This window comes from Oncorhynchus nerka, unplaced genomic scaffold (genome assembly GCF_034236695.1).
Source record: "Oncorhynchus nerka isolate Pitt River unplaced genomic scaffold, Oner_Uvic_2.0 unplaced_scaffold_1379, whole genome shotgun sequence".
NCBI lineage: Eukaryota > Metazoa > Chordata > Actinopteri > Salmoniformes > Salmonidae > Oncorhynchus > Oncorhynchus nerka.
Window position 1 is genome coordinate 16,994 of NW_027039973.1, and position 23,373 is coordinate 40,366.

General features: G+C 46.5%; 1 protein-coding gene across 2 annotated transcripts in view; it reads left to right on the forward strand.

Moving 5' to 3' along the window:
- The first annotated feature begins 4,849 nt into the window (after positions 1–4,849).
- The window catches only part of usp7 (ubiquitin specific peptidase 7 (herpes virus-associated)), a 49,245-nt gene continuing 30,721 nt past the window's right edge, over positions 4,850–23,373 (forward strand). For both annotated transcript variants that reach the window (XM_065015627.1, XM_065015628.1), the window contains exons 1-9: positions 4,850–4,961; positions 5,100–5,298; positions 6,084–6,222; positions 7,779–7,867; positions 10,244–10,352; positions 11,885–12,015; positions 13,291–13,345; positions 19,683–19,763; positions 21,009–21,099. In XM_065015627.1, the coding sequence (XP_064871699.1) occupies positions 4,922–4,961; positions 5,100–5,298; positions 6,084–6,222; positions 7,779–7,867; positions 10,244–10,352; positions 11,885–12,015; positions 13,291–13,345; positions 19,683–19,763; positions 21,009–21,099 (934 nt within the window). In that variant the 5' untranslated portion in view covers positions 4,850–4,921. The remainder of the gene's footprint in view (positions 4,962–5,099; positions 5,299–6,083; positions 6,223–7,778; positions 7,868–10,243; positions 10,353–11,884; positions 12,016–13,290; positions 13,346–19,682; positions 19,764–21,008; positions 21,100–23,373) is intronic.

Here is a 23,373-nt window from a genome sequence, read left to right on the forward strand (position 1 = left end):
CACAGATCAGTGTTTTAAACTGACCCAGTCATCATAACCACCTCACAGATCAGTGTTTTAAACTGACCCAGTCATCATAACCACCACACAGATCAGTGTTTTTAAACTGACCCAGTCATCATAACCACCACAGATCAGTGTTTTAAACTGACCCAGTCATCATAACCACCTCACAGATCAGTGTTTTAAACTGACCCAGTCATCATCATCAGTGTTTTAACCACCATCACAGATCAGTGTTTTAAACTGACCCAGTCATCATAACTACCCACAGATCAGTGTTTTAAACTGACCCAGTCATCATAAACCACCTCACAGATCAGTGTTTTAAACTGACCCAGTCATCATAACTATCTCACAGATCAGTGTTTTAAACTGACCCAGTCATCATAACTATAACAGATCAGTGTTTTAAACTGACCCAGTCATCATAACCACCTCACAGATCAGTGTTTTAAACTGACCCAGTCATCATAACCACCACACAGATCAGTGTTTTAAACTGACAGTCATCATAACTATAACAGATCAGTGTTTTAAACTGACCCAGTCATCATAACTACCACACAGATCAGTGTTTAAACTGACCCAGTCATCATAACCACCTCACAGATCAGTGTTTTAAACTGACCCAGTCATCATAACCACCTCACAGATCAGTGTTTTAAACTGACCCAGTCATCATAACTATAACAGATCAGTGTTTTAAACTGACCCAGTCATCATAACCACCTCACAGATCAGTGTTTTAAACTGACCCAGTCATCATAACCACCTCACAGATCAGTGTTTTAAACTGACCCAGTCATCATAACCACCACACAGATCAGTGTTTTAAACTGACCCAGTCATCATAACCACCACACAGATCAGTGTTTTAAACTGACCCAGTCATCATAACACCTCACAGATCAGTAACAGATCAGTTTTAAACTGACCCAGTCATCATAACTATACCACAGATCAGTGTTTAAACTGACCCAGTCATCATAACCATAACAGATCAGTGTTTTAAACTGACCCAGTCATCATAACCACCTCACAGATCAGTGTTTTAAACTGACCCAGTCATCATAACCACCTCACAGATCAGTGTTTTAAACTGACCCAGTCATCATAACTATACCACAGATCTGGGGCACAGATCAGTGTTTAAACTGACCCAGTCATCATAACTATAACAGATCAGTGTTTTAAACTGACCCAGTCATCATAACTATACCTCACAGATCAGTGTTTTAAAGTGTTTTAAACTGACCCAGTCATCATAACCAGATCATCATAACCACCTCACAGATCAGTGTTTTAAACTGACCCAGTCATCATAACTATAACAGATCAGTGTTTTAAACTGACCCAGTCATCATAACCACCACACAGATCAGTGTTTTAAACTGACCCAGTCATCATAACTCATAACAGATCATCAGTGTTTTAAACTGACCCAGTCATGTTTAACAGATCAGTGTTTTAAACTGACCCAGTCATCATAACCTATAACAGATCAGTGTTTTAAACTGACCCAGTCATCATAACCACCACACAGATCAGTGTTTTGACCCAGTCATCATAACTGACCACAGATCATGTTTTAAACTGACCCAGTCATCATAACATAACAGATCAGTGTTTTAAACTGACCCAGTCATCATAACCACCTCACAGATCAGTGTTTTAAACTGACCCAGTCATCATAACCACCTCACAGATCAGTGTTTTAAACTGACCCAGTCATCATAACTCATAACAGATCAGTGTTTTAAACTGACCCAGTCATCATAAACCACAGATCAGTGTTTTAAACTGACCCAGATCAGTTTGTTTTAAACTCAGTGACCCAGTCATCATAACTATACACAGATCAGTGTTTTAAACTGACCCAGTCATCATAACTATAACAGATCAGTGTTTTAAACTGACAGATCAGTGTTTTAAACTGACCCAGTCATCATAACCATAACAGATCAGTGTTTTAAACTGACCCAGTCATCATAACCATAACAGATCAGTGTTTTAAACTGACCCAGTCATCATAACCACCTCACAGATCAGTGTTTTAAACTGACCCAGTCATCATAACCATACACAGATCAGTGTTTTAAACTGACCCAGTCATCATAACCACCTCACAGATCAGTGTTTTAAACTGACCCAGTCATCATAACCACCACACAGATCAGTGTTTTAAACTGACCCAGTCATCATAACCACCTCACAGATCAGTGTTTTAAACTGACCCTGTCATCATAACTATAACAGATCAGTGTTTTAAACTGACCCAGTCATCATAATAATAACAGATCAGTGTTTAAACTGACCCAGTCATCATAACCACCAGCACAGATCAGTGTTTTAAATCAGTCATCATAACCACCTCACAGATCAGTGTTTTAAACTGACCCAGTCATCATCATAACAGATCATAATCCAGACCTAAATAACAGATCAGTGTTTTAAACTGACCCAGTCATCATAAGTCATCATAACACAGATCAGTGTTTTAAACTGACCCAGTCATCATAACCACCTCACAGATCAGTGTTTTAAACTGACCCAGTCATCATAACCCAGTCATCAGTGTTTAAACTGACCAGTCATCATAACACAGATCAGTGTTTTAAACTGACCCAGTCATCATAACCACCTCACAGATCAGTGTTTTAAACTGACCCAGTCATCATAACCACCTCACAGATCAGTGTGTTTTAAACAGATCAGTGACCCAGTCATCATAACTATAACAGATCAGTGTTTTAAACTGACCCAGTCATCATAACCAACTCACAGATCAGTGTTTTAAACTGACAGTCATCATAACCAACACAGATCAGTGTTTTAAACTGACCCAGTCATCATAACCATAACAGATCAGTGTTTTAAACTGACCCAGTCATCATAACCACTGACCCAGTCACAGATCAGTGTTTTAAACTGACCCAGTCATCATAACCACCTCACAGATCAGTGTTTTAAACTGACCCAGTCATCATAACCACCTCACAGATCAGTGTTTTAAACTGACCCAGTCATCATAACCACCAGTGTTTTAAACTGACCCAGTCATCATAACCACCTCACAGATCAGTGTTTTAAACTGACCCAGTCATCATAACCACCTCACAGATCAGTGTTTTAAACTGATCCAGTCATCATAACCACCACACAGATCAGTGTTTTAAACTGACCCAGTCATCATAACCACCTCACAGATCAGTGTTTTAAACTGACCCAGTCATCATAACCACCTCACAGATCAGTGTTTTAAACTGACCCAGTCATCATAACCACCACACAGATCAGTGTTTTAAACTGACAGTCATCAGTCATCATAAGTCATCATAACACAGATCAGTGTTTTAAACTGACCCAGTCATCATAACCACCTCACAGATCAGTGTTTTAAACTGACCCAGTCATCATAACCACCACACAGATCAGTGTTTTAAACTTTTAAATCAGTGTTTTGACCCAGTCATCATAACCACCTCACAGATCAGTGTTTTAAACTGACCCAGTCATCATAACCACCTCACAGATCAGTGTTTTCAGTGATCAGTTTTAAACTGACCCAGTCATCATAACATAATACCACAGATCAGTGTTTTAAACTGACCCAGTCATCATAAGTAACACAGATCAGTGTTTTAAACTGACCCAGTCATCATAACCACCTCACAGATCAGTGTTTTAAACTGACCCAGTCATCATAACCACCACACAGATCAGTGTTTTAAACTGACCCAGTCATCATCAGATCATAACTGACCCAGTCATCATAACCACCTCACAGATCAGTGTTTTAAACTGACCCAGTCATCATAACCACCTCACAGATCAGTGTTTTAAACTGACCCAGTCATCACCACAATCAGTGTTTTAAACTGACCAGTCATCAGATCAGTGTTTTAAACTGACCCAGTCATCATAACCACCACACAGATCAGTGTTTTAAACTGACCCAGTCATCATAACCACCACACAGATCAGTGTTTTAAACTGACCCAGTCATCATAACTATAATTCAGAAGACTCTGATGTTTCAGGAACCAAAGTGTTTCTCTGCATATTTTCTTGTTCTGGACGTTTTGTACTGTGTCTCTGTTGGGCATCATGCTGAAATAAGATGCTGGTAGACGTCGAGCCTCCTATTTGAAGGGGATCATTCCTAGCCAGGGGACTGTGTGTATCTTCCCCTTCATATCATCATAGCAGTGAGAAACAACATATTTCAGTTAGGCCCGGGACGATGCCTCTATCGCAATGTTTTTTCCCTTGGCAGAAAATGAAAACACAAACCAGACTGAATGTGTTTGTTACGTACAGCAGGTTTTTAAAAAGGGCAATGTGATGTAGCTTGGAAAATACGTGACTCTGAATGACAACACAATGTGATGTAGTTTGGAAAATACGTGACTCTGAATGACAACATAATGTGATGTAGCTTGGAAAATACGTGACTCCGAATGACAACACAATGTGATGTAACTTGGAAAATACGTGACTCTGAATGACAACACAATATGATGTAGCTTGGAAAACACGTGACTCTGAATGACAACACAATGTGATGTGGCTTGGAAAATACGTGACTGAATGACAACACAATGTGATGTAGCTTGGAAAATACGTGACTCTGAATGACAACACAATGTGATGTAGCTTGGAAAATACGTGACTCTGAATGACAACACAATGTGATGGTAGTTTCCTACATCGGGGCTGTTTTCCTAAAGAAGTTAAATCCACCTGGCGTTTTGATTCCTTGACCGTGATACTAACAAGAAATCACCATGCTGGTGTCTTCCTGCCCTGATATCTGTTTATCTGACGTCTTCCTCTCTGTGTGTGTGTGTGTGCAGCTGGGGACACAGACGATCCCCCGAGAATCCCAGCCAACCCGGTGATTAACGGGAACGTTGCCATGGCAGACGGACACAACACAGAGGAGGACATGGAGGATGGTGAGGAGGACTCACCTGCACACACGCACACACACACACACACACACACACACACACACACACACACACACACCCTGATGGACACACGGACACACACACACACCCTGATGGACCCACCCTGCCCCTCTTTGTATGTAGATACCAGCTGGCGTTCGGAGGCGACATGTCGTTTTGTGGTGGAGAGGTTCAGCCGGCTGAGTGAGTCTGTTCTCAGCCCGTCCTGCTTCGTCAGGAACCTGCCCTGGAAGATCATGGTGATGCCTCGCTTCTACCCAGACCGGCCGCACCAGAAGAGTGTTGGCTTCTTCCTGCAGTGCAACGCAGACTCCGACTCCACGTAAGTCACGTGATGCACACACACACACACACTCAGGGGACCAACGCCTTAATCATTAGGCCCTTAGTGCACGCGCACACAGCATGCAGGCAGAGCCCTTGATCGACACACACACATACACACACACACATACACACAGCATGCAGGCAGAGACCCTGATAGACACACAGACACACACACACACACTTCCCCATCAGACTTTATTTTGACTTTTTAAGTGGAAACACTGCCTTAGTTCATGTGTGTGGTGTAACATTTAAATGTGTCCCCATGGTGTAACGTGTACATTTTCTGCTAGGTCCTGACCACCATACAGTAGTTTCTGAAGTAGTTTCCTGGTGTAACGTGTAAATGTGTCCCCCTGCTAGGTCCTGGTCGTGCCATGCTGAAGTAGTTTCCTGGTGTAACGTGTAAATGTGTCCCCCTGCTAGGTCCTGGTCGTGCCATGCTGAAGTAGTTTCCTGGTGTAACGTGTAAATGTGTCCCCCTGCTAGGTCCTGGTCGTGCCATGCTGAAGTTGTTTCCTGGTGTAACGTGTAAATGTGTCCCCCTGCTAGGTCCTGGTCGTGCCATGCTGAAGTAGTTTCCTAGTGTAACGTGTAAATGTGTCCCCCTGCTTGGTCCTGGTCGTGCCATGCTCAGGCCATGCTGAAGTAGTTTCCTAGTGTAACGTGTAAATGTGTCCCCCCTGCTAGGTCCTGGTCGTGCCATGCTCAGGCCATGCCATGCTCAGGCCATGCTGAAGTAGTTTCCTGGTGTAACGTGTAAATGTGTCCCCCTGCTAGGTCCTGGTCGTGCCATGCTCAGGCCATGCTGAAGATCATCAACTATAAGGACGATGAGAAGTCGTTCAGCCGCAGAATCAGCCACCTCTTCTTCCACAAGGAGAACGACTGGGGCTTCTCTAACTTCATGTCCTGGAGCGTGAGTACCACACACACACATACGGTATACACTGGTGTGTGTATATAGACGTACAGACACAGCCAACATAATTGTTCTCCGGTGTGTGTGTATATATACAGTGCCTTGCGAAAGTATTCGGCCCCCTTGAACTTTGCGACCTTTTGCCACATTTCAGGCTTCAAACATAAATATATAAAACTGTATTTTTTTTGTGAAGAATCAACAACAAGTGGGACACAATCATGAAGTGGAACGACATTTATTGGATATTTCAAACTTTTTTAACAAATCAAAAACTGAAAAATTGGGCGTGCAAAATTATTCAGCCCCTTTACTTTCAGTGCAGCAAACTCTCTCCAGAAGTTCAGTGAGGATCTCTGAATGATCCAATGTTGACCTAAATGACTAATGATGATAAATACAATCCACCTGTGTGTAATCAAGTCTCCGTATAAATGCACCTGCACTGTGATAGTCTCAGAGGTCCGTTAAAAGCGCAGAGAGCATCATGAAGAACACACCAGGCAGGTCCGAGATACTGTTGTGAAGAAGTTTAAAGCCGGATTTGGATACAAAAAGATTTCCCAAGCTTTAAACATCCCAATGAGCACTGTACAAGCGATAATATTGAAATGGAAGGAGTATCGGACCACTGCAAATCTACCAAGACCTGGCCGTCCCTCTAAACTTTCAGCTCATACAAGGAGAAGACTGATCAGAGATGCAGCCAAGAGGCCCATGATCACTCTGGATGAACTGCAGAGATCTACAGCTGAGGTGGGAGACTCTGTCCATAGGACAACATTCAGTCGTATATTGCACAAATCTGGCCTTTATGGAAGAGTGGCAAGAAGAAAGCCATTTCTTAAAGATATCCATAAAAAGTGTCGTTTAAAGTTTGCCACAAGCCACCTGGGAGACACACCAAACATGTGGAAGAAGGTGCTCTGGTCAGATGAAACCAAAATTGAACTTTTTGGCAACAATGCAAAACGTTATGTTTGGCGTAAAAGCAACACAGCGTATCACCCTGAACACAACATCCCCACTGTCAAACATGGTGGTGGCAGCATCATGGTTTGGGCCTGCTTTTCTTCAGCAGGGACAGGGAAGATGGTTAAAATTGATGGGAAGATGGATGGAGCCAAATACAGGACCATTCTGGAAGAAAACCTGATGGAGTCTGCAAAAGACCTGAGACTGGGACGGAGATTCGTCTTCCAACAAGACAATGATCCAAAACATAAAGCAAAATCTACAATGGAATGGTTCAAAAATAAACATATCCAGGTGTTAGAATGGCCAAGTCAAAGTCCAGACCTGAATCCAATCGAGAATCTGTGGAAAGAACTGAAAACTGCTGTTCACAAATGCTCTCCATCCAACCTCACTGAGCTCGAGCTGTTTTGCAAGGAGGAATGGGAAACAATTCGCAAAGTTCAAGGGGGCCGAATACTTTCGCAAGGCACTGTATATATATATATACACACGTACAGACACAGACAACATAATTGACCTCCGGTGAGTGTATATATACGTACAGACAACATAATTGACCTCCGGTGTGTTTTCAGGATGTGACTGATCCAGAGAGAGGCTTTGTGGAGGATGATCAAGTCTCCTTTGAAGTCTACGTGCAGGCAGACGCTCCTCACGGAGTGGCGTGAGTCTTGATTCCTCACTTCTCTTCTATCTCACCTGTTCTCTTTTCCTCTCTCCTTCCCTCTCTCTTTCTCTCCTTCCCTCTCTCTTTCTCTCCTTCCCTCTAGCTCTCTCTCTCTCCTTCCCTCTAGCTCTCTCTCTCTCCTTCCCTCTAGCTCTCTCTCTCTCTCCTTCCCTCTAGCTCTCTCTCTCTCCTTCCCTCTAGCTCTCTCTCTCTCCTTCCCTCTAGCTCTCTCTCTCTCCTTCCCTCTAGCTCTCTCTCTCTCTCCTTCCCTCTAGCTCTCTCTCTCTCCTTCCCTCTAGCTCTCTCTCTCTCTCCTTCCCTCTAGCTCTCTCTCTCTCCTTCCCTCTAGCTCTCTCTCTCTCCTTCCCTCTAGCTCTCCCCAGTGTAGTTGGGTTAACCCGTGGGGGGGGGGGCAATTCCAGTCCGCCGGGGCGTGATTGGTGTCAGTCTTGCCCCAGCTTACACACCTGACTCCGACAATCACCTAATCATGATCTTCAGATTAGAATGACATTTGATTAATCAGCTGTGTTTGCTGGGGATGGAGAAAAGTGTGACACCAATCAGGTCCTCAAGGGCCTGGAGTTACCCAACCCTCTTCCTGGAGTTGACCACCCCTGGTTTAGAGCAGGGCTGTCCAACCCTCTTCCTGGAGTTGACCACCCCTGGTTTAGAGCAGGGCTGTCCAACCCTCTTCCTGGAGTTGACCACCCCTGGTTTAGAGCAGGGCTGTCCAACCCTCTTCCTGGAGTTGACCACCCCTGGTTTAGAGCAGGGCTGTCCAACCCTCTTCCTGGAGTTGACCACCCCTGGTTTAGAGCAGGGCTGTCCAACCCTCTTCCTGGAGTTGACCACCCCTGGTTTAGAGCAGGGCTGTCCAACCCTCCTCCTGGCCCTGGTTTAGAGCAGGGCTGTCCAACCCTCTTCCTGGAGTTGACCACCCCTGGTTTAGAGCAGGGCTGTCCAACCCTCTTCCTGGAGTTGACCACCCCTGGTTTAGAGCAGGGCTGTCCAACCCTCTTCCTGGAGTTGACCACCCCTGGTTTAGAGCAGGGCTGTCCAACTCTCTTCCTGGAGTTGACCACCCCTGGTTTAGAGCAGGGCTGTCCAACCCTCTTCCTGGAGTTGACCACCCCTGGTTTAGAGCAGGGCTGTCCAACCCTCTTCCTGGAGTTGACCACCCCTGGTTTAGAGCAGGGCTGTCCAACCCTCTTCCTGGAGTTGACCACCCCTGTGTTTGAACAGGGCTGTCCAACCCTCTTCCTGGAGTTGACCACCCCTGGTTTAGAGCAGGGCTGTCCAACCCTCTTCCTGGAGTTGACCCTTGCCCTGGTTTAGAGCAGGGCTGTCCAACCCTCTTCCTGGAGTTGACCACCCCTGGTTTAGAGCAGGGCTGTCCAACCCTCCTCCTGGCCCTGGTTTAGAGCAGGGCTGTCCAACCCTCTTCCTGGAGTTGACCACCCCTGGTTTAGAGCAGGGCTGTCCAACCCTCTTCCTGGAGTTGACCACCCCTGGTTTAGAGCAGGGCTGTCCAACCCTCTTCCTGGAGTTGACCACCCCTGGTTTAGAGCAGGGCTGTCCAACTCTCTTCCTGGAGTTGACCACCCCTGGTTTAGAGCAGGGCTGTCCAACTCTCTTCCTGGAGTTGACCACCCCTGGTTTAGAGCAGGGCTGTCCAACCCTCTTCCTGGAGTTGACCACCCCTGGTTTAGAGCAGGGCTGTCCAACCCTCTTCCTGGAGTTGACCACCCCTGGTTTAGAACAGGGCTGTCCAACCCTCTTCCTGGAGTTGACCACCCCTGGGTTAACCCCTTGCTCTCCTGTGTGTGTGTGTGTGTGTGTGTGTAGTTGGGTTAACCCCTTGCTCTCGTGTGTGTGTAGTTGGGTTAACCCCTTGCTGTCCTGTGTGTGTGTAGTTGGGTTAACCCCTTGCTCTCCTGTGTGTGTGTGTAGTTGGGTTAACCCCTTGCTCTCCTGTGTGTGTGTGTGTGTGTGTAGTTGGATTAACCCCTTGCTCTCCTGTGTGTGTATGTGTGTAGTTGGGTTAACCCCTTGCTCTCCTGTGTGTGTATGTGTGTAGTTGGGTTAACCCCTTGCTCTCCTGTGTGTGTATGTGTGTAGTTGGGTTAACCCCTTGCTCTCCTGTGTGTGTGTGTAGTTGGGTTAACCCCTTGCTCTCCTGTGTGTGTGTGTGTGTGTAGTTGGATTAACCCCTTGCTCTCCTGTGGTGTGTGTGTAGTTGGGTTGACCCCTTGCTCTCCTATGTGTGTGTGTGTGTGTGTGTGTGTAGTTGGGTTAACCCCTTGCTCTCCTGTGTGTGTGTGTGTGTGTGTGTGTGTTGGGTTAACCCCTTGCTCTCCTGTGTGTGTGCAGGTGGGACTCCAAGAAACACACCGGCTACGTGGGTCTGAAGAACCAGGGAGCGACATGTTATATGAACAGCCTCCTACAGACCCTGTTCTTCACCAACCAGCTGCGGAGGGTCAGTGAGACGACTAACTACCACTCTGTCATACTACGCTCAAGTGTGTTTAACACCCCTCTCCTCTGTGCCTACCAGGCGGTGTATATGATGTCTATACAGGGAGACGACTCTTTTGAGAGAGAGTGTTTGTGTGTCTAACCCCCCCTTCTCTCTCCTGTACCAGGCGGTGTACATGATGTCTACAGAGAGAGTGTTTGTGTGTCTAACCCCCCCTCTCTCTCTCCTGTACCAGGCGGTGTACATGATGCCTACAGAGAGAGAGTGTTAGTGTGTCTAACCCCCCTCTCTCTCTCTCCTGTACCAGGCGGTGTACATGATGTCTACAGAGAGAGTGTTAGTGTGTCTAACCCCCCCCTCTCTCTCTCCTGTACCAGGCGGTGTACATGATGTCTACAGAGAGAGAGTGTTAGTGTGTCTAACCCCCCTCTCTCTCTCCTGTACCAGGCGGTGTACATGATGTCTACAGAGAGAGTGTTAGTGTGTCTAACTCCCTCTCTCTCTCTCCTGTACCAGGCGGTGTACATGATGCCAGAGAGAGAGTGTTTGTGTGTTTAACCCCCCTCTCTCTCCTGTACCAGGCGGTGTACATGATGTCTACAGAGAGAGTGTTTGTGTGTCTAACCCCCTCTCTCTCTCCTGTACCAGGCGGTGTACATGATGCCTACAGAGAGAGTGTGTTAGTGTGTCTAACCCCCCTCTCTCTCTCCTGTACCAGGCGGTGTACATGATGTCTACAGAGAGAGTGTTTGTGTGTCTAACCCCCTCTCTCTCTCCTCCTGTACCAGGCGGTGTACATGATGTCTACAGAGAGAGTGTTAGTGTGTCTAACCCCCCCTCCTCCTCTCTCTCTCTCTCTCCTCTCCTGTACCAGGCGGTGTACATGATGCCTACAGAGAGAGAGTGTTAGTGTGTCTAACCCCCCTCTCTCTCTCTCCTGTACCAGGCGGTGTACATGATGTCTACAGAGAGAGAGAGTGTTAGTGTGTCTAACCCCCCTCTCTCTCTCCTGTACCAGGCGGTGTACATGATGTCTACAGAGAGAGAGTGTTAGTGTGTCTAACCCCCCCCTCTCTCTCTCTCTCTCTCTCCTGTACCAGGCGGTGTACATGATGTCTACAGAGAGAGAGTGTTAGTGTGTCTAACCTCTCTCTCTCTCTCTCTCTCTCCTGTACCAGGCGGTGTACATGATGTCTACAGAGAGAGAGTGTTAGTGTGTCTAACCCCCCTCTCTCTCTCCTGTACCAGGCGGTGTACATGATGTCTACAGAGAGAGAGTGTTAGTGTGTCTAACCCCCCCCCTCTCTCTCCTGTACCAGGCGGTGTACATGATGTCTACAGAGAGAGAGTGTTAGTGTGTCTAACCCCCCCCTCTCTCTCCTGTACCAGGTGGTGTACATGATGTCTACAGAGAGAGTGTTAGTGTGTCTAACCCCCCTCTCTCTCTCTCCTGTACCAGTCGGTGTACATGATGTCTACAGAGAGAGTGTTAGTGTGTCTAACCCCCCCCCTCTCTCTCTCTCCTGTACCAGGCGGTGTATATGATGCCTACAGAGGGAGACGACTCCTCTAAGAGTGTTCCGCTGGCTCTACAGAGGGTTTTCTATGAGCTGCAACACAGCGACAAGCCCGTCGGCACCAAGAAACTCACCAAGTCCTTTGGGTAGGCGCCAGGACCCCTCAGCTAGCAACGCTGCAGGAGAAATGAGATGAGGGGACGACCTGATTTTTGTCTGAGAAACGCCTGTTTTCATTTTCCGTTGCTACATGTTTTCTACAGAGGTGTGCTCTGAGTATGTGACTACAGGGACCCTGGTCTGACGTCTCGTTCTCCTGTACCATGCTTTGTATATGATGTCCGTTATGGGTCAGTGATTTAAACATGGTTACATTGTGACAGTATGTGTTTATAACATGGTGGTATTGTGACAGTAGTTGACTGTGAATGTGTTTATAACATGGTTACATTGTGACAGTAGTTGACTGTGAATGTGTTTATAACATGGTGGTATTGTGACAGTAGTTGACTGTGAATGTGTTTATAACATGGTTACATTGTGACAGTAGTTGACTGTGAATGTGTTTATAACATGGTGGTATTGTGACAGTAGTTGACTGTGAATGTGTTTATAACATGGTGGTATCAGTGACAGTAGTTGACTGAAATGATGTTTAAAACATGGTTACATTGTGACAGTAGTTGACTGTGAATGTGTTTATAACATGGTTACATTGTGACAGTAGTTGACTGTGAATGTGTTTATAACGGTGGCTCATTGTGACAGTAGTTGACTGTGAACGGTGTTTATAACATGGTGTATTGTGACCGTAGTTGACTGTTAATGTGTCAGTGTTTATAACATGGTGGTATTGTGACAGTAGTTGACTGTGAATGTTGTTTATAACATGGTGGTATTGTGACAGTAGTTGACTGTGAATGTGTTTATAACATGGTGGTATTGTGACAGTAGTTGACTGTGAATGTGTTGTTTATAACATGGTGGTATTGTGACAGTAGTTGACTGTGAATGTGTTTATAACATGGTTACATTGTGACAGTAGTTGACTGTGAATGTGTTTATAACATGGTGGTATTGTGACAGTAGTTGACTGTGAATGTGTTTATAACATGGTTACATTGTGACAGTAGTTGACTGTGAATGTGTTTATAACATGGTTACATTGTGACAGTAGTTGACTGTGAATGTGTTTATAACATGGTTACATTGTGACAGTAGTTGACTGTGAATGTGTTTATAACATGGTGGTATTGTGACAGTAGTTGACTGTGAATGTGTTTATAACATGGTGGTATAGTGACAGTAGTTGACTGTGAATGTGTTTATAACATGGTTACATTGTGACAGTAGTTGACTGTGAATGTGTTTATAACATGGTGTCTTTGACAGTAGTTGACAACATGTTGTTTTCTCTGCAGGTGGGAGACATTAGACAGCTTCATGCAACACGACGTTCAGGAGCTCTGCAGAGTGGTGAGTAGTTGTTCTGTGTGTGTGTGTGTTCGTTCAATGGTGTGTGTGTGTGTGTGTGTTCAGGGCTCTGAATTTAATCATGTTCGTTGCACCACACAAAATTTAGGAGCACCAGACCAGATCTGAAGTTTTGTTTGTGTTTATTTTGTCTTTAGGTTTTGTATACCAGCTGACAATACAATGTTTTTGGTTATAGAAGAGAGATTACACAGCGGTTTAGATGGTACAATTATTCTCTACACTGTACATTGCTTGATTTGGTCACAAGCTGAAATTAGGCGAGCTGTTCGAATTTTAACCACCAGGGAATGATGGAGCGATTTCTGCATGTTGCACCTTTTAAATTGATTGAGATACAGCCTATTTTGGGCCTATATGAATTCTAGCTACTTTCGAAGCAGATTGAGACCTAGAAACTAATATGTAACATTGTAAAAACATTAGTTTATTATAAAAGTTAAAAAAGTTGATTTAAAATACATGCCATTGGAATTACAAAATAATATGTGGAAAATGAGACAGTTTCTGCGTTGTGTAAAAGCACAATTATCCTATTGAGAAGCGTTCCATTGAAAATGGTACACTGTCTCTTTAAGAAAGTCTAGTTTGATGATGACATTCAAGATGTCTGTCTTTACTATGATCCTTGATCTCCTGAAGGAGCTTTACCTGTCTGTCTGAGTCTCCAGATGTCTGGATAGACTAAAGTTACCAGGTTATTAACTAGCTAGCCAATGACCTAACATGACTGAACATCGTGTAAAGTTACCAGGTTATTAACTAGCTAGCCAATGACCTAACATGACTGAACATCGTGTAAAGTTACCAGGTTATTAACTAGCTAGCCAATGACCTAACATGACTGAACATTGTGTAAACAAATGGTTAACGATGTCGATGCGCAAGTCGTTTTAGAACGGTCCGTGACGTGGTTTATGAATGTTAAATGCGGGTTCCCGGCAACCCGCTATAGGAAGATTAAAATTCTGCTGGTCTGATCTTTAGACCTGGTTGGGTTGGAACCAAGCTGTTTTCACTATAGTAATGGGTCAGATCTATTGACCTGGTTGGGTTAGAACCAAGGTGTTTTCACTATGGTAATGGGTCAGATCTATTGACCTGGTTGAGTTTGAACCAGGGTTAGAACCAATATGTTTTCACTACAGTAATGGGTCAGATCTATTGACCTGGTTGGGTTAGAACCAATATGTTTTCACTATAGTTATGGGTCAGATCTATTGACCTGGTTGGGTTGGAACCAAGCTGTTTTCACTATAGTAATGGGTCAGATCTATTGACCTGGTTGGGTTAGAACCAAGGTGTTTTCACTATGGTAATGGGTCAGATCTATTGACCTGGTTGAGTTTGAACCAGGGTTAGAACCAATATGTTTTCACTACAGTAATGGGTCAGATCTATTGACCTGGTTGGGTTAGAACCAATATGTTTTCACTATAGTTATGGGTCAGATCTATTGACCTGGTTGGGTTAGAACCAATATGTTTTCACTATAGTTATGGGTCAGATCTATTGACCTGGTTGGGTTAGAACCAAGATGTTTTCACTATGGTAATGGGTCAGATCTTTAGACCTGGTTGGGTTAGAACCAGGGTTAGAACCAAGATGTTTTCACTACAGTAATGTGTCAGATCTATTGACCTGGTTGGGTTAGAACCAAGATGTTTTCACTATAGTAATGGGTCAGATCTTTTGACTTGGTTGGGTTAGAACCAGGGTTAGAACCAAGATGTTTTCACTATAGTTATGGGTCAGATCTATTGACCTGGTTGGGTTAGAACCAGGGTTAGAACCAAGATGTTTTCACTACAGTTAATGGGTCAGATCTATTGACCTGGTTGGGTTAGAACCAGGGTTGGAACCAAGATATTTGGCTGGGCAGAGATGCAGAGTTTATTTTATTTTTCTATAGGTAGACCCAAAGGCTTTTAGGCAAAACAACCCAATCAAAACAGAAAGCTCCTTGAATGTGAGAATATGCCAGGTCTATTGGGCCAATATCAATTATGCCCAAAAATGAACTTTAGTTGTGGACACTACATCACCACACTCCCTCTCTTCTTTAGTTGTGGACACTACATCACCACACTCCCTCTCTTCTTTAGTTGTGGACACTACATCACCACACTCCCTCTCTTCTTTAGTTGTGGACACTACATCACCACACTCCCTCTCTTCTTTAGTTGTGGACACTACATCACCACACTCCCTCTCTTCTTTAGTTGTGGACACTACACTCCCTCTCTTCTTTAGTTGTGGACACTACATCACCACACTCCCTCTCTTGCTCTTGGTCCTCATCTTTGTAAGTCACCTTGATTTATCACCTGTGTGTTTCATCAGTTTCTTGATGATTATATTTAGTGAACTACATGACAGCTAAAGCAAGGGGTTATAGCAGTACAGTAGTAGACTACAGATGCATGCTGGGCCGGGCACGCCCTGAGCTAGCGAAGTGAACGTTACTGGAGCCAATTTGGAGCGGGCGAGAAGGCCGGCGCTCCAGCCTTTGGGTAATCTCGCTCTGCGCTCCAGTCTTTGGGTAATCTCGCTCTGAGCTCCAGCCTTTGGGTAATCTCGCTCTGAGCTCCAGTCTTTGGGTAATCTCGCTCTGAGCTCCAGTCTTTGGGTAATCTCGCTCTGCGCTCCAGTCTTTGGGTAATCTCGCTCTGCGCTCCAGTCTTTGGGTAATCTCGCTCTGAGCTCCAGTCTTTGGGTAATCTCGCTCTGAGCTCCAGTCTTTGGGTAATCTCGCTCTGTGCTCCAGTCTTTGGGTAATCTCGCTCTGAGCTCCAGTCTTTGGGTAATCTCGCTCTGAGCTCCAGTCTTTGTAATCTCGCTCTGCGCTCCAGTCTTTGGGTAATCTCGCTCTGAGCTCCAGTCTTTGGGTAATCTCGCTCTGAGCTCCAGTCTTTGGGTAATCTCGCTCTGAGCTCCAGTCTTTGGGTAATCTCGCTCTGAGCTCCAGTCTTTGGGTAATCTCGCTCTGAGCTCCAGTCTTTGGGTAATCTCGCTCTGAGCTCCAGTCTTTGGGTAATCTCGCTCTGAGCTCCAGTCTTTGGGTAATCTCGCTGCTCCAGTCTTTGGTAATCTGCTCTGAGCTCCAGTCTTTGGGTAATCTCGCTCTGAGCTCCAGTCTTTGGGTAATCTCGCTCTGAGCTCCAGTCTTTGGGTAATCTCGCTCTGAGCTCCAGTCTTTGGGTAATCTCGCTCTGAGCTCCAGTCTTTGGGTAATCTCGCTCTGAGCTCCAGTCTTTGGGTAATCTCGCTCTGCGCTCCAGTCTTTGGGTAATCTCGCTCTGAGCTCCAGTCTTTGGGTAATCTCGCTCTGCGCTCCAGTCTTTGGGTAATCTCGCTCTGCGCTCCAGTCTTTGGGTAACCTCGCTCTGCGCTCCAGTCTTTGGGTAATCTCGCTCTGCGCTCCAGTCTTTGGGTAATCTCGCTCTGCGCTCCAGTCTTTGTAATCTCGCTCTGCGCTCCAGTTTTTGTCATCTGCGCTCCAGCCTTTGGGTAACCTCGCTCTGCGGTCCAGTCTTTGGGTAATCTCGCTCTGCGCTCCAGTCTTTGTAATCTCGCTCTGAGCTCCAGTCTTTGGGTAACCTCACTCTGCGCTCCAGTCTTTGGGTAACCTCGCTCTGCGCTCCAGCCTTTGGGTAATCTCGCTCTGCGCTCCAGTCTTTGTAATCTCGCTCTGAGCTCCAGTCTTTGGGTAACCTCGCTCTGCGCTCCAGTCTTTGGGTAACCTCGCTCTGCGCTCCAGTCTTTGGGTAACCTCGCTCTGCGCTCCAGTCTTTGGGTAATCTCGCTCTGCGCTCCAGCCTTTGGGTAATCTCGCTCTGCGCTCCAGTCTTTGTAATCTCGCTCTGAGCTCCAGTCTTTGGGTAACCTCACTCTGCGCTCCAGTCTTTGGGTAACCTCGCTCTGCGCTCCAGCCTTTGGGTAATCTCGCTCTGCGCTCCAGTCTTTGTAATCTCGCTCTGAGCTCCAGTCTTTGGGTAATCTCGCTCTGAGCTCCAGTCTTTGGGTAATCTCGCTCTGAGCTCCAGTCTTTGGGTAATCTCGCTCTGCGCTCCAGTCTTTGGGTAATCTCGCTCTGAGCTCCAGTCTTTGGGTAATCTCGCTCTGCGCTCCAGTCTTTGGGTAATCTCGCTCTGCGCTCCAGTCTTTGGGTAACCTCGCTCTGCGCTCCAGTCTTTGGGTAATCTCGCTCTGCGCTCCAGCCTTTGGGTAATCTCGCTCTGCGCTCCAGTCTTTGTAATCTCGCTCTGCGCTCCAGTTTTTGTCATCTGCGCTCCAGCCTTTGGGTAACCTCGCTCTGCGGTCCAGTCTTTGGGTAATCTCGCTCTGCGCTCCAGCCTTTGGGTAATCTCGCTCTGCGCTCCAGTCTTTGGGTAACCTCACTCTGCGCTCCAGTCTTTGGGTAACCTCGCTCTGCGCTCCAGCCTTTGGGTAATCTCGCTCTGCGCTCCAGTCTTTGTAATCTCGCTCTGAGCTCCAGTCTTTGGGTAACCTCGCTCTGCGCTCCAGTCTTTGGGTAACCTCGCTCTGCGCTCCAGTCTTTGGGTAACCTCGCTCTGCGCTCCAGTCTTTGGGTAATCTCGCTCTGCGCTCCAGTCTTTGGGTAATCTCGCTCTGCGCTCCAGTCTTTGGGTAATCTCGCTCTGCGCTCCAGTCTTTGGGTAATCTCGCTCTGCGCTCCAGTCTTTGGGTAATCTCGCTCTGCGCTCCAGTCTTTGGGTAATCTCGCTCTGCGCTCCAGTCTTTGTAATCTCGCTCTGCGCTCCAGTCTTTGTAATCTCGCTCTGCGCTCCAGTCTTTGGGTAATCTCGCTCTGCGCTCCAGTCTTTGGGTAACCTCGCTCTGCGCTCCAGTCTTTGTAATCTCGCTCTGCGCTCCAGTCTTTGGGTAACCTCGCTCTGCGCTCCAGTCTTTGGGTAACCTCGCTCTGCGCTCCAGCCTTTGGGTAACCTCGCTCTGCGCTCCAGTCTTTGGGTAACCTCGCTCTGCGCTCCAGTCTTTGGGTAATCTCGCTCTGCGCTCCAGTCTTTGTAATCTCGCTCTGCGCTCCAGTCTTTGTAATCTCGCTCTGCGCTCCAGTCTTTGGGTAATCTCGCTCTGCGCTCCAGTCTTTGGGTAACCTCGCTCTGCGCTCCAGTCTTTGGGTAATCTCGCTCTGCGCTCCAGTCTTTGGGTAACCTCGCTCTGTGCTCCAGCCTTTGGGTAATCTCGCTCTGCGCTCCAGCCTTTGGGTAATCTCGCTCTGCGCTCCAGCCTTTGGGTAATCTCGCTCTGCGCTCCAGTCTTTGTAACCTCGCTCTGCGCTCCAGTCTTTGTAATCTCGCTCTGCGCTCCAGTTTTTGTAATCTGCGCTCCAGCCTTTGGGTAACCTCGCTCTGCGCTCCAGTCTTTGGGTAACCTCGCTCTGCGCTCCAGCCTTTGGGTAACCTCGCTCTGCGCTCCAGTCTTTGGGTAACCTCGCTCTGCGCTCCAGCCTTTGGGTAATCTCGCTCTGCGCTCCAGTCTTTGTAATCTCGCTCTGCGCTCCAGTTTTTGTAATCTGCGCTCTAGTCTTTGGGTAATCTCGCTCTGCGGTCCAGTCTTTGGGTAATCTCGCTCTGCGCTCCAGCCTTTGGGTAATCTCGCTCTGCGCTCCAGCCTTTGGGTAATCTCGCTCTGAGCTCCAGTCTTTGGGTAATCTCGCTCTGCGCTCCAGTCTTTGGGTAATCTCGCTCTGCGCTCCAGTCTTTGGGTAATCTCGCTCTGCGCTCCAGTCTTTGGGTAATCTCGCTCTGCGCTCCAGTCTTTGTAATCTCGCTCTGCGCTCCAGTCTTTGTAATCTCGCTCTGCGCTCCAGTCTTTGTAATCTCGCTCTGCGCTCCAGTCTTTGTAATCTCGCTCTGCGCTCCAGTCTTTGTAATCTCGCTCTGCGCTCCAGTCTTTGGGTAACCTCGCTCTGAGCTCCAGTCTTTGTAACCTCGCTCTGCGCTCCAGTCTTTGGGTAATCTCGCTCTGCGCTCCAGTCTTTGTAATCTCGCTCTGCGCTCCAGTCTTTGGGTAACCTCGCTCTGTGCTCCAGTCTTTGGGTAACCTCGCTCTGCGCTCCAGTCTTTGGGTAATCTCGCTCTGCGCTCCAGTCTTTGGGTAATCTCGCTCTGCGCTCCAGTCTTTGGGTAACCTCGCTCTGCGCTCCAGTCTTTGGGTAACCTCGCTCTGCGCTCCAGTCTTTGTAACCTCGCTCTGCGCTCCAGTCAAATTGGGCTCCATCTCTGCTCCGCTCACATTCACTGTTCCTTCCATAATGTGTGTTTGTGTGTTCCAGCTCCTGGACAACGTTGAGAACAAAATGAAAGGCACCTGCGTGGAGGGAACCATCCCCAAACTGTTCAGAGGAAAGATGGTGGTACGTTCACATTCTCTCTCCCCGCTGTCTGTCGCGCTCTCCAGTCCTATATCCAGTGTAACTGTGTGTTGTATCTCTCTCTCTCCAGTCCTATATCCAGTGTAACTGTTGTCTCTCTCCAGTCCTATTTCCAGTGTAACTGTGTGTTGTATCTCTCTCCAGTCCTATATCCAGTGTAACTGTGTGTTGTGTCTCTCTCCAGTCCTATATCCAGTGTAACTGTGTGTTGTATCTCTCTCCAGTCCTATATCCAGTGTAACTGTGTGTTGTGTCTCTCTCCAGTCCTATATCCAGTGTAACTGTGTGTGTTGTATCTCTCTCCAGTCCTATATCCAGTGTAACTGTGTTGTGTTGTATCTCTCCAGTCCTATATCCAGTGTAACTGTGTGTTGTCTCTCTCCAGTCCTATTTCCAGTGTAACTGTGTGTTGTGTCTCTCTCTCTCTCTCCAGTCCTATATCCAGTGTAACTGTGTGTTGTATCTCTCTCCAGTCCTATATCCAGTGTAACTGTGTGTTGTATCTCTCTCCAGTCCTATATCCAGTGTAACTGTGTTGTTTCTCTCTCCAGTCCTATATCCAGTGTAACTGTGTGTTGTTTCTCTCTCCAGTCCTATATCCAGTGTAACTGTGTGTTGTATCTCTCTCCAGTCCTATATCCAGTGTAACTGTGTTGTTTCTCTCTCCAGTACTATATGCAGTCTAACTGTGTTGTATCTCTCTCCAGTCCTATATCCAGTGTAACTGTGTGTTGTATCTCTCTCCAGTCCTATATCCAGTGTAACTGTGTTGTCTCTCTCTCCAGTCCTATATCCAGTGTAACTGTGTGTTGTTTCTCTCTCCAGTCCTATATCCAGTGTAACTGTGTGTTGTATCTCTCTCCAGTCCTATATCCAGTGTAACTGTGTTGTTTCTCTCTCCAGTACTATATGCAGTCTAACTGTGTTGTATCTCTCTCCAGTCCTATATCCAGTGTAACTGTGTGTTGTATCTCTCTCCAGTCCTATATCCAGTGTAACTGTGTTGTCTCTCTCTCCAGTCCTATATCCAGTGTAACTGTGTGTTGTATCTCTCTCTCCAGTCCTATATCCAGTGTAACTGTGTGTTGTCTCTCTCCAGTCCTATATCCAGTGTAACTGTGTGTTGTATCTCTCTCCAGTCCTAAATCCAGTGTAACTGTGTGTTGTATCTCTCTCTCTCCAGTCCTAAATCCAGTGTAACTGTGTGTTGTCTCTCTCTCTCTCCAGTCCTATATCCAGTGTAAGCACGTTGACTACCGGTCAGAGCGGATAGAGGATTACTACGACATCCAGCTCAGTATCAAAGGAAAGAAAAACAGTGAGTATCAATCCCCTTTCCTTCTCTGGGGTTATTGGGTGTGTGTCATATCGCTCCAGTCTCCATCCTTATACAAGGGGGGTTTCTGCTTTGAAAAGGGGCTTTATGTGGTGGGCGCAGTTATCCTGTCGGCGCGGCTGGATCTTAGAGACCTTTAGAGGCCCCCATCTTGGTGTAGACAAATGGTCAAGTTTATTTTTAATCAATTACATGCATTTCCACAATTATATTTTTTAAGTGTTTTTCTGACAATCTCCTTGCTGTCCATTCATTCAGCTTATGACCACTAGTGAGGCAGCATTGCTCTGGCTACTATAAGCAAAAAAAAACGGCGGGGTGGGAGACCGGGCCGGCGGGGTGGGAGACTGTTTGACAGTGTGGTTTTGAGTCACGTAGAGTCTTACATGGGAAAAGGCAGAATGTGACCTGGACAACTTCATCAATTTCCCTGTCAGACAAGTTGATTACAAACAAGACTAGCCTGTTATGAACAGTGGACAAACAAACAAGACTAGCCTGCTAGGAACCGTGAACACACAAAGAAGACTAGCCTGCTAGGAACCGTGAACACACAAACAAGACTAGCCTGCTAGGAACCGTGAACACACAAACAAGACTAGCCTGCTAGGAACCGTGAACACACAAAGAAGACTAGCCTGCTAGGAACCGTGAACACACAAAGAAGACTAGCCTGCTAGGAACAGTGAACACACAAAGAAGACTAGCCTGCTAGGAACAGTGAACACACAAACAAGACTAGCCTGCTAGGAACAGTGAACACACAAAGAAGACTAGCCTGCTAGGAACTGTGAACACACAAAGACTAGCCTGCTAGGAACAGTGAACACACAAAGAAGACTAGCCTGCTAGGAACTGTGAACACACAAAGACTAGCCTGCTAGGAACAGTGAACACACAAAGAAGACTAGCCCGCTAGGAACAGTGAACACACAAAGAAGACTAGCCCGCTAGGAACAGTGAACACACAAAGAAGACTAGCCCGCTAGGAACAGTGAACACACAAAGAAGACTAGCCCGCTAGGAACAGTGAACACACAAAGAAGACTAGCCCGCTAGGAACAGTGAACACACAAAGAAGACTAGCCTGCTAGGAACAGTGAACACACAAAGAAGACTAGCCTGCTAGGAACTGTGAACACACAAAGACTAGCCTGCTAGGAACAGTGAACACACAAAGAAGACTAGCCTGCTAGGAACTGTGAACACACAAAGACTAGCCCGCTAGGAACAGTGAACACACAAAGAAGACTAGCCCGCTAGGAACAGTGAACACACAAAGAAGACTAGCCCGCTAGGAACAGTGAACACACAAAGAAGACTAGCCCGCTAGGAACAGTGAACACACAAAGAAGACTAGCCCGCTAGGAACAGTGAACACACAAAGAAGACTAGCCCGCTAGGAACAGTGAACACACAAAGAAGACTAGCCCGCTAGGAACAGTGAACACACAAAGAAGACTAGCCCGCTAGGAACAGTGAACACACAAAGAAGACTAGCCCGCTAGGAACAGTGAACACACAAAGAAGACTAGCCCGCTAGGAACAGTGAACACACAAAGAAGACTAGCCCGCTAGGAACAGTGAACACACAAAGAAGACTAGCCCGCTAGGAACAGTGAACACACAAAGAAGACTAGCCCGCTAGGAACAGTGAACACACAAAGAAGACTAGCCCGCTAGGAACAGTGAACACACAAAGAAGACTAGCCCGCTAGGAACAGTGAACACACAGAAGACTAGCCTGCTAGGAACAGTGAACACACAAACAAGACTAGCCTGCTAGGAATTAGAATTAAACAAAACTGATCCTTGACTCTCGAAACAAATTACAATATATATTTTTTTAATTGATACATTTCCATGGATATTATTTAATGAATTTAATCATTTACACTCGTTTATTCACTATCAGGCATGTTAGCCACCTTGCAGGTTGATATGCATATGGTGCTTATGCTAAAGGGGATACCTGGCAACGTTCTCTAGCGTGTTCTGATAGGCTGAAAGGCCAGGCTGTTCTAGGGTTAAGGGTTTATCTGAGTTCCACATGCAGAAGGCCTTTACTCCCTGTGTCCTTAATGCTGAGTGCTTCAAATCACATTTCTACTGTCTTTGGTATGACTCGTACGGGGATGGAACTCCCAACCTTTCAATCTCAGGGCAGACACTCTAACCACAAGGTGTGGGTGTGTGGCTAACTGTTTGTTTTCTCTCTCTCTAGTCTTTGAGTCCTTTAAGGACTATGTCGTGTGT